Source organism: Hevea brasiliensis, chromosome 16 (genome assembly GCF_030052815.1).
Source record: "Hevea brasiliensis isolate MT/VB/25A 57/8 chromosome 16, ASM3005281v1, whole genome shotgun sequence".
Lineage (NCBI taxonomy): Eukaryota > Viridiplantae > Streptophyta > Magnoliopsida > Malpighiales > Euphorbiaceae > Hevea > Hevea brasiliensis.
Window position 1 is genome coordinate 52,191,989 of NC_079508.1, and position 18,675 is coordinate 52,210,663.

Here is an 18,675-nt window from a genome sequence, read left to right on the forward strand (position 1 = left end):
TCTGACTCTCCCCAGCCCTTCTCCAATCACTATTTTGCCCATCTCTATTGTTGGAACTATTGTTAGACTTCCCAACTGCAAAAATCCATTGAGTCAGGTCAAGGAATCTGTTGGATTTATTTTTAAAATGAAAAATGACTCTTAAATTGCTGAAATAATTTCAATTTTCTTCAATGAAGTATACTTCATTAATTTAAAATCATAATGTAGACTAAAAGATTATAAGATGATATTGGTGATTATAAGGTACAAGATAAGTTATGGGATGCAATTCAAAGAATACAAGATGAAATTGATGATAATTATGAACAACTCGATGAAGTGTGTTATTTGATTGATTTGTATGGAGGTCCTTAGTATACTCCTTGTGGCTTATTTGATGAGTATCGAGATATTCAAATAATTTTATAATACAGGGGGAAAGCACTTAAAGAATATAAGAAATAAGTATCATGATCAACAGGCTCACCAACAACTTAAGGATAAAAAACTTGAAAATTTTGAAGCATGAAAAAAAGCACATTTGTTATAATTGAGAGAATAGTTGGATACGGTACAAAGTATTGAAAATATAAAGACAAAAAGTCTTGAAAAAGCAAGCGAACAACAAGATAAGCTTGAATTTGAAAAGCAATTTGAGGTTGAAAATGAAATTGAAAAAGAGCAATTTGAAGAACCTAAGATTGAAGAACCTAAAGATTTGAGTCTTAAACATTCACATGTTGAGGAACCTTTTCTAGAGCAAGAAATTGATGAAAATGCACAAGCAAAGTTTGAGGAGAACAAATTTCATAATAAAAAATATCGCTCAATGGAAACTTCAATGGAGATTGAAGAAAATCAAGTTATTCCTAATGATTTAAAGAGTCTTTCAACTGTTAATAAGCTCGATTTTATTTGTCCAGATCCTTTTAGAAATGCAAAGGAAAGCATGAAGTGTTTGATTTCAAACTTATTGCTACCATACAAGAATAAAGAGTTGATTGTTCTTCTAATGCAGTTTTTTATTCTTCCACACTTCAAAACTTGAGGTTGAGTTTTTTCCAACCAATGAAGAATAATACAAAATAGAAAGCTTAAAATTTTATTTAGGAACTTTAATTATTATAGAATTAAGAAATTTAAAGAGTTTTTATTGTTTAGAAATTTTATTATTATTAGGTATAATATTTCTTAGTTTATCTTATTTAGTATTCCTAATTAGTTGAATTAGAATTTCTATTTCTAAATTGATTAGGGTTGTAAGCTCTATAAATAGAGCCAATTTTATATTATTCAGCAGTTTTGACTATGATTATTATTGAGATTAAATAAAATTATTAAAAATTAGTTCTCTTTTCAAGAATCGATCCTTAATTTCTTAGTTCTTTCCCTTTGCTCTACATCAATTAGTACTCTATTTTTGTGATCTATTTTTTTTGGTCTCCATATCCTCTCTAGAGACTTTAATCTTCTCATATTCCACATGGGCACATTTATAAGTTAACACTAGATATGAAAATCATCTTAAATGCCCCACCTCAACTGATCATTGGTGTTTAGACCAAAAAATTTTTTTAAAAAAAATGGTCATTGATGGGTGACATCTCCACCTTCCTACAATCACACTTTAATGAAGCATGGCAAGTATAATAGTGTTATATGATATTTTATTATTTAGCCTGACAGCAACTTTCTGATCATCTAGTGCGGAAATCGCACTCTGTTTCAGTAACCTGCAGCCTGCTTTGATTCCATCAGTACCGTCCTCTTTTATATCCCCTACTTTTACATGGTGGATTCTGGATTGAAAATGAACACACAATATTGTTGTTCTCTCCATTTGCAGAGCCCACCAATAAGAAAAGGAGTGCCCATTGGAATAAAGAGTCTCAGAATCATCTTAAATATAACGATGTTTTAAGAGAATAACTAAAGATAATCTGGCCAAGATATTTGCAGGACCTAAATCCATGAGAATGATTCTCAAGGACCAGAATTTAAGAAGTGCCAAGTACTCTGACGGGGTGCTCAACTGATTCCTTTTTGTTCACCCATCAAAAAAAAAACCACCAGCATTTAGAGCTCCAACCTCATCAAATTCCTTCCTAAGAGGACCAAAAATGACAAGCAAATCTCATAGTAAAGTAATATGGCTTATCAAGCAAAAATAAGTCAAGAACCCACAGGCACAATAGAAGGAATCTGATTCTGACACACATACATATAGGCAGGTCACAGATTTAAGGGACCAGAGAAGATAATAATTAGTAAAAGAGATTAAATAACAGCACCTGATGGTCCTTGTGGAAACTATAAACTAACAAATGATACATGATGCTGGTAAAACAGATGAAGACTATAAAAAGCTACCTCAGTAATAACAATCAGTGATCTGATCACAACCAGATTTAAATGCTTACCTGCTACTTTGTTCGGTTGTCCCCAAGCATTGGTTGAACCTTAAAGCCAATGAATATGCAAAGTTTCCACTCATTGTGCCTTCTTCTTCAGCTTCAACACAACAATGATTTTTCATGTAAAATATAATGAGTCAAAGTGCAAAGGGTTTACTGCTAGACGATTCATACAGGCAATCTTACTGTTGTCCAGTTCTGTTTGTTAATATACGCACCATGCGCATACTGAGCTTATAATCATGCATCTGATCGACATGTTTGAAATTACTATTTTCATGAGAATCAAGACATAAAATGATGTGATATTCTCTCTAGATAACACTAACCAGGAAAATTTCCCAACAAAATAGTTGCCCCAAGTTGCTGCATCTAAGTTAAATGTATCGAGTGAGGATTCTTTGCATTCTAAGTCCACTAGCTGGAAATGGCTACTTTGAAATAATTGGACAGCACAAGCACTGTAAGCCAAGGGCTGTACTGTATAGAGAACATAAAAACAACTACCATCCATAGTATGAAAATATCAAAATGAAGAAGTAAAGCTAATGCTTCTAAAGCAAGTGCTCAATCTATACATATTTTTTATAGTGCAGAAGCTCATGTATAGAATCTCCAATGCACACTAAAAAACAGTGATGCTAATAAGGCAGCTGATACATAATTGTGATTACAGAGGGATTTTAGTGGCCTTCAATAGGCTGATTTTGTTTGAAAAGACAAGCGATTACAGAATTTTGTAATTATGGTCTCTGGTTTCACATGGGTATTTTCATGTCTACAGCTGTATTGATTGTTTCAGGCCTTGCTAAGAAGTCAAATAGTTGAAATACATATCAAGTAGAAAAAGTTTACCTTGCAATCCACTTTCTACAGTTAGAAATGTATCCAAATGTTAAATCCATTGCCGCAATGTTTCAAACAATTCCATGAATGGTTAATTTTCAGAATGTTGCAGCTAATTCAAAGCTTTGCCAGAAGGTCAAATGAACTAGAAGTTGTTATGGAAAGTCAATCACTATATTATTTCTCTGTATATTTTGTATTCTGTATTCCTATTTAGGATTTATTATTTAGGATTTCTTCCTAATTAGTAGAACACAATTATAGGAATCAATTGTATATATATACCCATGTACAGATTAATTGACATTAAGGAGAATCATCTCTTTGTACATGGTATCAGAGCAGGTCATCTATCTACGGTGACTATTTGCTCTCACCACCCAGCTCAGGAGAGACCTTAGCCGCCGACCGGCCGTTTCGACTCCTATCAACATCGCCAGCGTCGCCTCAACCCTCCTGAGTTTTGGCTCTCAGATCCTATTTCGGTATTTGCTTGATTTGTGATTTTGGGTTATTTTGCTGCTGTAAGCACTTTGGATTAGCGTTTCGGTTAGTTTTCTCTGTCTCAACAAATGACAGACAATAAGAATGTTATTTCTGATGTGATTCCGGTGATGATTAAGATCACGGAACACAAACTTAATGGTTCGAATTACCTGAAGTGGAGTAAGACTGTCAGGGTCTATTTGCGTAGCATTGATAAGGATGATCACCTTACTAAAGATCCACCTACGGATGATACACGACAAACTTGGCTAAGGGAGGATGCTCGGTTGTTTTTGCAGCTTCGGAACTCGATTCACAGTGAGGTAATTAGTTTAATTAATCACTGTGAATTTGTTAAGGAATTGATGGATTACTTAGATTTTTTGTATTTTGGTAAAGGGAATATCTCCCGTATTTATGATGTTTGTAAGGCATTCTACCGTGCTGAGAAAGATGATAAGTCTCTCACGGCTTATTTTATGGATTTTAAATGGGTATATGAGAAACTTGATGTATTATTGCCTTTTAATCCTGATGTGAAAGTTCAGCAGGCCCAACGGGAGCAACTGGCTGTTATGAGTTTTCTTGCAGGCCTTCCTTCAGAGTATGAGACTGCTAAATCTCAGATTCTCTCCAGTTCTGAGATTTCCTCTTTGCATGAAACGTTTACACAGGTCCTTCGTACAGAGAGTACCCAATCTTCACAACCTGCAAGTAGTGCTCTTATTAGCCATAATCCAAATGGACAACAGGGTAATAGAAGAGGAAGTAGAGGAGGAATTATAGGCAACATAAGTAATCAGCGTAATGGAGAGGCTAGTTCTAATCAGGACTTAAGAGGAGTCATTTGTTATTATTGCCATGAGTCTGGCCATACAAAATATAATTGTCCACCACTTCAAAGGAAAAATCAGCGATCACAGATGACAAATATGGCAGCAGAGGATTCTACAATATCTTCCTCTGAGAAAACTATTTTGGTATCTGCAGAGGATTTTGCACAGTTTTCCCAGTATCAGGCATCTCTAAAGCCTACCAGTTCCCCTGTCACTGCAATCGCTGAGTCAGGTAAATCCACTACATGTCTTGTGTCTTCCTCATCCAAATGGGTTATTGATTCTGGTGCGACAAATCACATGACAGGTAATTCTAGTCTTCTATCTGCTTTTCAGTCTAATCTCAATTCCTCTACTGTTACTTTAGCTGATGGTTCTACTTCTTGTATCATGGGTTGTAGAACTGCGAACCCGACTTCATCAATTTCTTTGTCATCTGTTTTGTGTCTATCAAAATTCTCTTTTAATCTACTTTCTGTTAGTAAACTTACTCGTACCTTAAATTGTTCTGTTTCCTTTTTTCCTGATCAGTTTTTGTTTCAGGATCTTACGACGAAGCAAATTATTGGTAGAGGACGTGAGTCAGGTGGTCTCTACATTCTGGAAAATCATGTGCCGCGGTCGCTTGTTTGCTCCAGTACCTTAACACCTCTTGAAGCTCATTGTAGATTGGGTCATCCTTCTACCATGAAGAAGCTATGTCCTCAGTTTCAGTCTTTATCAGTACTAGAATGTGAGTCGTGTCAGTTTGCAAAACATCATCGTTTGCCTTCTGTGTCTAGAGTCAATAAACGGGCTTCATCCCCTTTTAAGTTAGTTCATTCTGATGTTTTGGGTCCTTGTTCTGTTACTTCTAAAACTGGATTTCGTTATTTTGTTACTTTTGTTGATGATTACTCTCGTGTTACTTGGTTATATTTAATGAAGAATCGTTCTGAGTTGTTTTCTATCTTTTGTGCCTTTTGTAATGAAATTAAAACTCAATTTAATATTTCTGTGTGCATATTAAGAAGTGATAATGCCATAGAATACTTTTCAGCACAATTTCAGTCTTATATGACACAAAATGGCATTCTTCATTAGTCTTCCTGTGTGAATACCCCATCCCAAAATGGCGTGGCCGAAAGAAAAAATCGGCATCTTCTTGAGGTAACTCGTGCTCTTCTTTTTCAAATGAAAGTTCCTAAACACTTTTGGGCGGATGCAGTTTCTATGGCATGTTTTTTGATCAATCATATGCTGTCTTCTGTCCTTAATGGAGATATTCCTTATACTGCTTTGTTTTCTACAAAATCTTTGTTCCCTGTTGAACCCCGTATTTTTTGTTGTACCTGCTTTGTGCGTGATGTTCATCCACAGGTTACTAAATTGGATCCAATGTCTCTTAAATGTGTCTTCCTTGGGTACTCTCGGCTACAAAAAGGGTACCATTGTTTCTCTCCTACTCTTAATCGTTATGTTGTTTCTGCATATGTCACTTTTTTTGAGTCCACTCCATTTTTTCCTCAATCATCTGTGTATGAGAGTCAGGGGGAGTAGGATGATCTTTTAATATATACTGTCCAACCAATGTCTAGTCCTCTCCCACAGCCTGTTCCTTCTGTCTCTAAACCTACTCGACCTCCCGTTGTTCATGTTTATTCCAGGAGATTGGAGATTCCTGACTCAGATCCTCCACCAGCTACTTCGTTGGGAGATCCAGTACCTCATACTGATCATGATTCTGATCTAGACTTACCCATTGCTCTTCGTAAAGGTAAATGTTCATGTACTTATCCTATCTGTTCTTTTGTTTCTTATAATCAATTGTCTTCTTGTTCTCGGTGTTTTGTTACTTCTTTAGACTCTGTTCCTATCCCTATCTTTGTTGGTGAGGCCTTTGTCTCATCCTGGCTGGTGTGATGCCATGAAAGAGGAAATGGAGGCTTTAGATGCTAATGGTATATGGGAACTGTTGCCTTTGCCCACTGGTAAGAAAGCTATTGGTTGCAAATGGGTATTTACAGTAAAGGTAAATCCTGATGGTTCTGTGGCTAGGTTAAAAGCACGCTTTGTAGCAAAAGGATATGCTCAAACATATGGGGTTGATTACTCTGACACTTTTTCTCCTGTAGCTAAACTTACTTCTATTCACTTGTTTATCTCTTTAGCAGCTACATATAATTGGCCCCTGCATCAATTGGATATCAAGAATGCTTTCCTTCATGGTGATCTTCAGGAGGAGGTGTATATGGAGCAACCACCTGAGTTTGTTGCTCAGGGGGAGTTGGGTAAAGTTTGTAGGCTTCGGAAGTCTCTTTATGGCTTGAAACAAAGTCCTAGGGCATGGTTTGGGAGATTCAGTGAAGCAGTACAGGAATTTGGTATGCAAAAGAGTAAGTGTGATCACTCAGTATTTTATAGGCAATCTGAGGCTGGTCTAATCCTCCTGGTAGTCTATGTGGATGACATTGTCATCACTAGGAGTGACTCTGCAGGTATTTCATCTCTTAAAACCTTCCTCCAAACTCAGTTTCAGACCAAAGACTTGGGATTGTTAAAGTATTTCTTGGGTATCGAAGTTATGAGAAGTAAGAAGGGTATTTTCTTGTCTCAAAGAAAATATGTCCTCGATCTATTGACAGAGACAGGAAAATTAGGTGCTAAGCCTTGTAGTGCACCAATGACTCCAACTTTACAACTGTTAGCAGGGGATAGTGAGTTGTTTGAAGATCCAGAGAGATACAGGAGATTGGTAGGAAAATTGAACTACCTTACAGTCACTCGTCCTGACATTGCTTATGCCGTTAGTGTGGTAAGTCAGTTTATGTCTTCCCCAACTGTTGCTCATTGGGAAGCCTTGGAACAAATCTTGTGTTATCTGAAGGGCGCTCCAGGAAGAGGTTTGCTATATGGTAATCATGGGCATTTGAATATTGAATGTTTTTCAGATGCCGACTGGGCTGGATCTAAGGTTGACAGAAGGTCAACTACTAGATATTGCGTTTTTGTTGAAGGAAATTTGGCGTCTTGGAGAAGCAAGAAGCAGAGTGTAGTTTCTCGGTCTAGTGCTGAATCCGAATAGAGAGCCATGGCACAATCAATATGTGAGGTAACGTGGATACTTCAATTACTAGATGAGATAGGTTTTAAGACCTCCCTGCCTGCGAAATTGTAGTGTGATAATCAAGCTACTCTCCATATTGCTTCTAATCCGGTGTTTCATGAGCGGACCAAACATATTGAGATTGATTGTCACTTTATTCGTGAAAAGATTCAACAACAGATCATCTCAACAGGACACATCAAAACTGGAGAGCAGTTAGGAGATATTTTCACAAAAGCTCTGAATGGAGCTAGGATTGACTACATTTGTAACAAGTTGGGCATGATTAACATCTATGCTCCAACTTGAGGGGGAGTGTTATGGAAAGTCAATCACTATATTATTTCTCTGTATATTCTGTATTTTGTATTCCTATTTAGGATTTATTATTTAGGATTTCTTCCTAATTAGTAGAACACAATTATAGGAATCAATTGTATATATATACCCATGTACAGATTAATTGACATTAAGGAGAATCATCTCTTTCTACAGAAGTTAAATGTTGTAAGTCATCAGAAGTCCCAAGTTTCAAAGAATGTTCAATTTCATCAATCATCCAAAGGTTCCACGATGAAAAAGCAAGAAGATTTGTACTGATATAGACAGAAAATGAGAAAAATACTATTCATGCAATTCTTACCAGAGAAAACCAAAATAATTGAAAATAATAAATGTAGACTTATTTCAAAGCATGTTTGATGCATTGATAGCCAAAATATGGGAGCAACTTGGTAAACAAAGAGTAAAGTCAAAATAGCATGCTATTCATATGCAACAAACGTGAGCAATATCTAGCAGACAACAAACAAAACTCAAATAATAATTTGATACTTATTTCAAAGCATGTTTCATGGACAGATATTATGGACGCAACTTGCTAAACATAACAGTAAGATGAAAATAACATGCTATTCATTCACATTTCTGACCAAATATTTATTTCAAAGCATGTTTGATGCATTGATAGCCAAAATATGGGAGCAACTTGGTAAACAAAGAGTAAAGTCAAAATAGCATGCTATCATATGCAACAAACGTGAGCAATATCTAGCAGACAACAAACAAAACTCAAGTAATAATTTGATACTTATTTCAAAGCATGTTTCATGGACAGATATTATGGACGCAACTTGCTAAACATAACAGTAAGATGAAAATAACATGCTATTCATTCACATTTCTGACCAAATATCTAGTATATATATATATATATATAGAGAGAGAGAGAGAGAGAGAGAGAGAGAGAGAGAGAGAGAGAGAGTTGACAATTCCCTTTCAAGCACATTATAACAAATGATGTTTTGCACTGGTTTACTGGTTACGTCACACAAAGATGAAGACTTGACATGGTGCACAAGCTAGAGACACAACAGATAAAATAGATTCTCATAAGGTGAAACCAAGCATCATCTGCCTTACTTGATTTTCAAATCTGATTTCTGCATTATTTTATTTTCGAATTGGATAGACTATAATATTTATTACACAGAATCTTCAAATAGAACTACATTATTGGTACAATAAATTTCTAATTACAGAACTAATATATTACTTCATCAATTAGGATAAATAAGACCCACTTTGCTCATCTTCAAACTGCAGACATTCCAACTCTCCAGATTTGAAAATCAGCAGCATATGCAATTTTGAATGAAGGGGAAAAAATGCATCCAAAGATGCTAAAAAAGGCCACATAGAATTAAGGACACCTGATGGACCTGCTGATGATATTCTTGATCTTTTGCCTTTAACTGGTGAAATCCCAGTGGCTGCCTCATCTGGTAGTTTGAATAGACTATTACACTGGTGTACAGAAATCATCAAGATTTCCCAACACCAAATAATGAGTCTTCCCAACATATAGTCGCTTTTATAGGTTCTGAGACATCAGTATCTTAAATAAACACTAACGGATACCATTCAACATAATACTAGATATCAAGAAATATTAAATATCAAGAACTTGACAACTGACAAGTTCAGCAGATCCAATATTTCTATTGGCAACGACCTTCCAGACAACTGTTTCTGATTCAGCCAGTGAGGAAAAATGCTCATGTGAGGAGCCAACAAAATGAGAAGCTGAGCTCAATGGTGAAGAGTCCAAATTATCACGAAGGCTAGCCTGCATAACTACAACTTTATGATTGGAATCTTTTGTGATGACATGAATCTTTCCATGAAAACCAGCAAGCAGATGTGGAGTTTCTGAATCTGCAGAATCATAAAAAGGAACTTTTCCTATAACAACTTTCCAAGCATCTTCTCTGTGATCATACACCTTGATCTTACCACTGTCTCGAGAACTAGAGGGATCATATGAATATAGTTCACCTTCTACCACAATGCTCAACTTTGTACCTGCCTGACGTGCAGGCCAACCTTCTCCCATGCCAGTTGGCATTTCAGCCCACGAATTGGTTTCAGGATCATAAATTTCTCCCCCAGCATCAACAAAGAAGGGCCATGAGTATAGACTTTGAGGCACACATAATCTTCCCATGTATGAAGTCATCCCAGTGGCAATAGGCTTTAGCAAGTCTGACCAAAAGGCATTGGGGAACTGTTGAGATTTTGAGAATGGCATGCTTGGAACTTCAGACCATGTATCTGTGTGAGGATCAAAAACTTCAGCAGATTGCAGAGGAACTAATCCCCCTCGAAACTGAGTAACCCCTCCAACAACATATAGCTTGTTGTTCAAAATGCTAGTCTTGCAATAAGCCCTCCCTGTAGACATGGGAGTGATCTCACTCCATCTATTTAGGATTGGATCATATCGCCAGACACAACTCACGGTTGAAGCTCTAAAAAATCCTCCAAGAACATAGAGGCAGCCATCAACAGCACCAATGGCACAACCGCAAAATGGCATATGATCCGATGTATGGTTTTTCCCAAGCCAACTCCTTATAATTTCATGAATTTTAATGCGTGGCCCCACAATGTTCCACAACCAAAGCCCAGAAGAGCCATTCCTAGATTCTTCTGATAAAAGATTGGGCATTGGAGGCAACCTCTGCCATTTTCTTGACAAAGGATCCAAAGCATGCCATGAAAATTCCTCTTCAACTTTAGTCAATACATACAACCACTCTTCTTTCAATCCAAGTTCTTTTCTCAATTTAAACAGCTCATGGCTCATAATAGTTTCCTTCCACTTTTGTGACACCAACCTTAGATTGAAGTAGTAAGTCCTGGGAATTCTAGCAAGAATCTGGATTGACAACTCATCTGGAAGACTTGGAATCAGTCTTGGGCGCTTCTCATCAAAGCTCAAGGATCTCTTTGCCTCTTGCAGCTGGCATCACATAAGACCTCATGAAACTGGCTGGTGGTACTCTTGTTACTTGCCAAACTCAAAATAGCCCCCATCAATAAAAACTCCCTGGTTTGCAATTCCAAATATGAACCTGGAAAATGCTGAAGAAGATGATGATGAAGAAAAATTAAAAAAAGGCAGCAATGTCATTAAATCAAAGCAAAAGCTAGATAGACAAGACAATGGGGTAGGAGTGAAGATAAACATTTATTTAAGGAAACAGTGTCAAAAATCTTGCACCTCAAAATTACATAGAATTGAATTATCACATAGTGATGCATGGTTTTCAGTAAAAGAGAGAAATCCAAGTGAAAAATTATAATTAATCCTACCCCTTTCCCTCTCCCAAATATTTCACTTTTCCAAACTTCCCAATCACTCCATGTTCCGCATTCAGATTTGAGAACATTCAGTCAACGTTCTCAAAAATTGAATCTATTCATCCACTAATTAAAAACACTCATTTCATACAATTGACTCATGGTATATATTGCAGAAAAAAGGCAATGAAACAAATTCCCACCCACCTACGACTGATTTCAACCACAAGAGTAAACAATATTCTATCACAAAAGTGAAAATTCCAGGATCGTCAAAAATTAAGACCATTGACCCCACCGACACACCCCGTTTACTTCATTACTCAAACAAAAGAACACCATTGATCACAAAAATTTCTATCAGATTAGACAACACACACAAGCTTTATATAAACAAAATGTTAACAATTCAAAGGACAAAAAAATAGCAGATTCACAAACAAAATTGAAGCTTTTACATTTACCCTTCAAGGATCGTTGAGTGGAAAGAAAGAAAGAAAGAAAGAAAGATTGGATTGAAGAATATTCTTACCTGGATAAAGCTAAGAAAAGAAGAATCAGAAGAGTTGAGTAAGCAACGGGATGAATTAAAGCATCTCTGATAGAATACAGGTACGCAGATTTAGATTTTGTTCCATTCCATTTCCAAAATATCTTTCAAAAAGTAGATTTTACATATACAGCGTACGCACCAGTGCGTCCCAACTGCCTTTTTTTTTTTTAATTTTCAAGCTTGACTGCTTGACGAATTTAATTTCTTAGCCTATTTCCAGTGGGTATGATTGTCAAACTCCTGTACATAATGTCTTAATATTATAATGTAAGAAAGTAGTTGGACGGTGACACGTGGATTTAAAGCAAGCGGCAGTTGGAACTCGGAAATGATGGGAGATTTGAATAAGGGTCCCATGTGAGACACATGTAGATCGGTTACTCAACGGTCACGATTTGTGTTAGCGTGTGAAGTCGGAAATGGGCTTCAACGTGATCTTAATGGACTGGGCTGGAGCAGTTCTAGCCCAACCCATTACATATAAAATGGTTAATTATCAAAATAAATAAATAATCCCCAAATCTTTCTTCTACTTTTTAATCCCTTCCCAACCTTATTAATAAACTGTGGAAAGGAAAACTTGTTTACACGAACATACATTAGGATTAAGAAATTCCTCAAAGGAAAAACGTCCAGAAGCTAGCGACCCATAATTTGGCTGCTTCTAGACAATGAGAAAGCAATTTTTTTTTTTTTTTAATTCTCTTGACAAAGAGACGGACAAAACAAACTTAATTACAAGTGATAATTAATTAATTAATCCAGCTACACCACAGTGGCCATTGGACGAATAGTGAAGGACAAAGTAGCTGCAGAGCCAGATCGAGCCATGTAGGCACCACCATTTCTATGAGCATTTGCATTGCAAGACAAATAGGAGTCTAATATCTTCCTACCTGCATACGTCAAACACTTGCGTACTTCTCCAGGCCTTTCATCACTTCCATTCTCAAAACTTGATTTTGGCACTGAAGAAGCCGATGCTACACCCATTAATTTTTCGTTAATTATCTTATAATCTAAATAATTGTCATCTTCAGTTTGTTCATCTGCTTCTATTTCTTCTTCTTCATCTATGTTTTCATGGGTTCCTTCTTTTTCTTCTTCTTCGACCGGCTCAAGATCTTGTAGCTCTAGCTCCTCTTGTTCATCATAATAAACGGAATGGCAGCATCTAACTGTATCATCCAAAGGTACAAGCTTCAAGATGAGTCGGCCATCTTCTCTATATGCTTCAAAGTACTCGTGATGCTTCACTCTCTCTTCTCTAAGGATCAATCTTCCATTAGAATAATGCCTAGTTAAATTCCAAGGCATATGACCAGGCAAATTGCCTGTTCTTGCTAGTAAAGGAATAGGTGGTGGATATTTCTTCCTCATTTCACACCGCTGCTGATTTCGCTTGCTAAGATTACGATGATATGGCTGTTGTTTCTCCATTCTTGCTTCTGTTTCTTCTTCACTTATGCAGTCCAAGTAAACACCACTCTCTGTCCCAATCAAATCGCCCAACACAGAGGAACAAGAGGAGTATGATGAGGAAGTAGTCAGTGATCGAAACGACGAGGGAGAAGTACTGGAGCTAGATGGTGATAAAAATGATGATGATATCATGTAAGAATGGATAATGAAGCGATGATGATTTGGGTTTTGAGGAGATTCTTTTGGTGAGTAAATTAGGGTTTTGAGACCAGGAGATATTGGCCAATATTGTTTTTGAATTTGAATGGCAGATGGCAAGGCTACTGACCATAATATGAATCCATAAATGGATGAAGCTACAGACTTTGCCTTGCCGAAAAAACCCTTTTCACTGGGAAAATCCATAACTGGTATGGAACACAGACACAGTAGAGACAGTTTTAATTTCCTTGAATAAACTCTAGCCGATAAACACCGGTGAAGAGAGTTAAGCTAAGCTGCAACACAACAAACAAGAGAAAAGAAACATCAATTAGATAATAAAATCTCGGGAAATTTTTTTTTCAATTCGGTTTAATTGGAAGAAGACAAATTAAAGCTACAATCGTCTGTTTGTGGAACACACGTGGTGTTACAGCCATGTATCTGGTTAAGGTTTACACCATTGATGCGGATGATCTAATGGAGTTGTATCAACCCATTTAACGGTGAAGATAGACAGTCTTCATATACCCTGAAGCCGTAAATAAAATAGAGAGTGGAAATTAAACTGAAGGTTTAGAACAATATTAACTTTTGGCCACAGATAAAAAACAGTGCCTCTGGCAAACATAGCTGTATTCTGCAAATTATTGAACAATGATGAAGATTCACCGTTCAAAAAACACCTTTGCGAAGTTTGAAACAAATATAAGGCAAAAAAAAAAAAAAACCCTTCAGACTCGAGGTCATTGTTTTTATCAACTTAATGCTTTTTTTTAAATAATAACAATAGAAAAAGGGAAAAATATATCAATAATTTTAATTAAATAAAATTTTCTATACATTTATACTTTAAGTAAACGACGATTTGAGTTTATTTAAAAATTTCTCTTAACAAGCAGCTCACACACTAATGTTTTAATTAAGAATGTCAACGTATATAGCATAAGAAGATTGATCAGTATTGACTATGAGTACCAAAATCAAGATTTATTCGATCTTACTGCAATATCATAAAAGAAACAAGAAAAATAAGCTAAGAGATGAATATCTCAGTGTATGATGAAACTAAAATTAATTTCTAATAATTGAAGAACCCACATCAACTGTTGTGAAGAATGATACAGTAATTATAAAGCTAATAAAGTTGGAAAAAGGATTGACAATGATATAGAGATCAAACCAAGATATTCTGCACAAATTTAACAGCATATAATCTAGATTGATAATATACAAAAATGTAAAGGGAGAAGAGAGAAGAGAATAACTTAATCTATTGGTATACATTACATTAGTTTCAGTCTCTTCTCTTTGCTAGCTAGGCGATCAAAATATCCACTTCCTCAAGCTCTGAGAGAAACGTAAAGGGAAAAAGAATAGAGACTAAACACTCTCAAGTCATACATGCATAGACTCAGCTTCTATATTACCGTCTCCAACCTGGATATATATAGAGAAAAAGTTGAGGTTAATAACCTTTCTCTGCCTTTACTGTCTCGATTTTTGGCACCATTACCCTGAAGGTTAGTATGTAGCCAAAAATGAATTGAAGTGAAACGGCTACACTTGATAATGAGGAACTTTGGTTTATCTGCAGCCAATGTGCTTTCCAGTTGTTGCAATAGATACCCAATTTTGCACACCAAAAGATGACACAATTAGAGGTATTTGCCTGTCAGTAAACCATGGATGGCCTTCGAAATCTTTGCATACAAAATGTTCACATAATAATAAGATCACCCTATACAGAAATTAACTATATGTACATCAACTGATTTTGTTTGGTTTTGGATTTTCTGTCATCCATGTTTGATGCCAAGTCTGCTTTTCCCTCCTCCGTCACTGACCACCTCTCAAGACACGTATAATACTGTTACCTATATAGTGTCTTAGAACTTAACAAACCCCAACATTGCTTATCAGCCATCCGATCTCATCAAGGGAGACGAGTATTATAATTTCTGTTGTGGGACTATGGGCTGCAATTGTTTAAATCAACGTGGGAAACATGTTAAATGCACACGTGGGTGATTAATCACCACATGTGCTTTACCTTACTCTAATAGAAGAAGCGTTCGCATATTGTCTCTATCCTTCTCTCCAAAAGTTGCCCCTTCGAATCTAACCTGCTATAATATCACTTGATTTTAAGATTAGTAGCTCAGTAAATGAATATTTGCATTTTATTATAAGAGCGGGTCAGGAATTTAAATATTAATATATATATATATATATATATATATATATATATATATATATATATATTTATTTATATATTTATATATATATACTTTCCATATTTTACAAAACCAAATAAAAATAACTAAAATAATTCCTAATAATCCTTTCTATTAAGTAATCTTTTACGTTATCTGGAAAAAAATATCTGATTAACTGAATCATGCAGTCAGTCAACCCTATCATTGATAATTAGCAAGTTTAGCAAATTAAGAATATCTTGTTTAGTCTTCTTCTGCCTTTACCATTTTGTTTAGTAAAGTAAGATATTTTGAAATAATTTTTTAATAATTTTTAAGATGTAGGGAGCTAGTTGAGAACAAATTTAGAAATTTTTGTTAGTGAGGGCATTATATTCAATAAATTCTTATTTAGATCCGATTTATTATTAATTTAATTAAGATAAATATATGGTGGAATCTACATGTTTATATTTTGGATTCATAATGAATTCAATAAATTAGGGAATAGTTTGATTAGTCTTCCATTGGATTCAACGGATAACTTGTTTAGTCTTCTTCTACCTTTAAGTTGCAAGGAGGTAGGGATAGATCAAGAAATTTACATTAATGGGACATTATATACACATGAAATTTTTATTCAAACTCAGTCCATTATAAATAAAAAACACACGTGTAAAAACACATATACCGGAACCCATGTGTTTTCTCTTGGATTTACGATGGATGAGGTGTATGCAAGTTTTTCCTTTTATATATATTTAAGAAATTTTTTTTACCTAGATTAGTCAATAACTAATAAGACATAAGATATATGATAATGTATATGTATATTCATGTATATTAATTTCATATATTAAATTTCAATGATAATAATTTTGAGTTTAATAAAAAGGCACAAAATTAGAATATATAAAGAGTAAGTGACTAATATTTAAGACTGGAGACGCGTATATAATTTTATAAGTGGGGAACTCAAATTATTATATAATTTTTTTAAAATATATTTAAAGGAAAATTTTGGGGGCAGTGGAGATAAGTGCCCCATTCCCCGCACGTTAGATTTGTCTCTGCAGGAAGTAGAAAAAATATTGAGTTGAAGTCTTTTCAATTGCTTATTCTAAAATTTATTACTATTATAATTAAAAAAAAATAGTAACAAAACATTAAAATATAAATTATTAATAAAATATTTTTATATAAATTAGTAATTAAATATGTAAAATTAAATCAGCTCAAATAATATTTTGATAATGAAAATGAAATTTAAAATAAATATAAATAATTTAAAAATAATTTTAATTGCTAAAAAATTAAAATATTAAAGCTGCGTTTATTGTAGAAAAAATATAAAATATTTTTCATATTTTTTTACTGTATAGAATGTTTAAAAAATTAATCAATAAAAAATATTTTTTAAAAAAATTAAATTATATTTTAAATTTTAATAATTTTATTAAAATATAAAAATATTTGTATATGTATAATTAGATAAATATTATTAATTTAATATTATAATTAAATAATAAAAATAATTTTGTGAAAAAATATTTTTTTTTAAATTATAATAAATATTTTTTTATATATTAATCACTTTTCATAAAATAAGTGAAATGTTAAAATTATCAATTTAATTTAAATATAAATATAGTGATATAAAATATCAAAGACAGATAAACTTTGGCTGGGAAACTAAGCCATGATTAGGCGAATCCCTATTGGGTGGGGTGGATGTGCAGTCACATCAAATTTCCCATAGTTAACTAGCGTACAATTTCATCCATTAACCAATGATATAGTTTCTCTCGGACAAGTTCACAATTTTCAATTAAAAAACACAATGCTACGCGATTGGAAAAATACTAAACGCACCGCTTTAATTGTTGTTTTTAACTGCCAAGTTCTTTTTCATTAACCATTCCTTCTTTTCAATTTTTTTTTATAATTTTGATAGGGATAATATAGTGATTTGCCATTTTTTTGAAAAAAATTCCTACTTTTTATAGGAGAATAGTCCCCTGCTGTCTAGAAAAATGGGTCTAGATAGATCACGTAGCCCAAAAATTTTAATTTGGGTTTGAATTTGAATTTTTTAAATTTGGGTTATTTTGAATTTTAATAATTAATTGGTGTCGTATTTATTCTAAACTCATTTTTATATAAAAATTAATTTAATAAATTTTAAATTAAATCCTTATTTTAAGATTTATATAATTGTGTTTCTCTAAATAACTATGTAGAAATCTTATAGTAAATATTTAATATAAAGAAAAAGCCTATGATAATGATACCCTTCAATATTTCAATCATTCATGAAAATTTAGAATATCTATAAATATATCAATTAAAATACATCTCAAATAATTCAAAGTCTATAGCCAAAAAAAATATATCTCCACCCATTAATACAATCATGAACTTAATATCACATTCAATTCAAAATCTTAAGATAATAAATCTTTAAGACTTTTTCATTTATATGTCTCTCGCTCATCTTATCTTTTTTTAATGTAAAAATTTCACATTTGCATATTCCCTATAAGATACATTTGGCAGAGAGGTGTTGTTGGTAACCAGAGTTTTAAAAAAATTCTTAATTATATTCAATTCATTATATCTAAAACGTAAATATGTGAAATTTATATATTTAATATATAAATTTTATTGTATATTTTATATATTAGATTCATAATAAATCAGATCCAAATAAGAAAAATCATTAAAAAAACTCCATAGTTCTTCGAGAGTATATTGTCCATGACGTCGCTAGAGATGTTAATTATGCTAGGCGTTGCTGTGCTTAATCTCGTGTTTTATCCTTTTATTTTCTATATATATAAAAAAAAATCATATCTCAAATAGGTTTGAATTCATGTTCATAAATTTAATTTGATTTATTTTAGAATTCGAGAATTGACTCTATTTACTACTCACTCATTTGTTTTGATATTTTTATACTTAATTTTTTTAAGTACATCTAATATAAGTTTGAATTTATAAATGAATT

At 33.9% G+C, this 18,675-nt stretch overlaps 1 protein-coding gene across 1 annotated transcript; it reads right to left on the bottom strand.

Annotated features, from left to right (window-relative positions):
* Positions 1-9,071: 9,071 nt before the first annotated feature.
* On the bottom strand, positions 9,072-12,067 carry LOC110640889 (F-box/kelch-repeat protein At1g22040). Its single transcript, XM_021792426.2, is given in 3 exon segments — positions 9,072-10,937; positions 10,940-11,075; positions 11,827-12,067. Coding segments are annotated over 2 exon segments (1,425 nt in total). The 5' UTR covers positions 11,028-11,075; positions 11,827-12,067; the 3' UTR covers positions 9,072-9,600.
* Between the last annotated feature and the right edge of the window lie 6,608 nt (positions 12,068-18,675).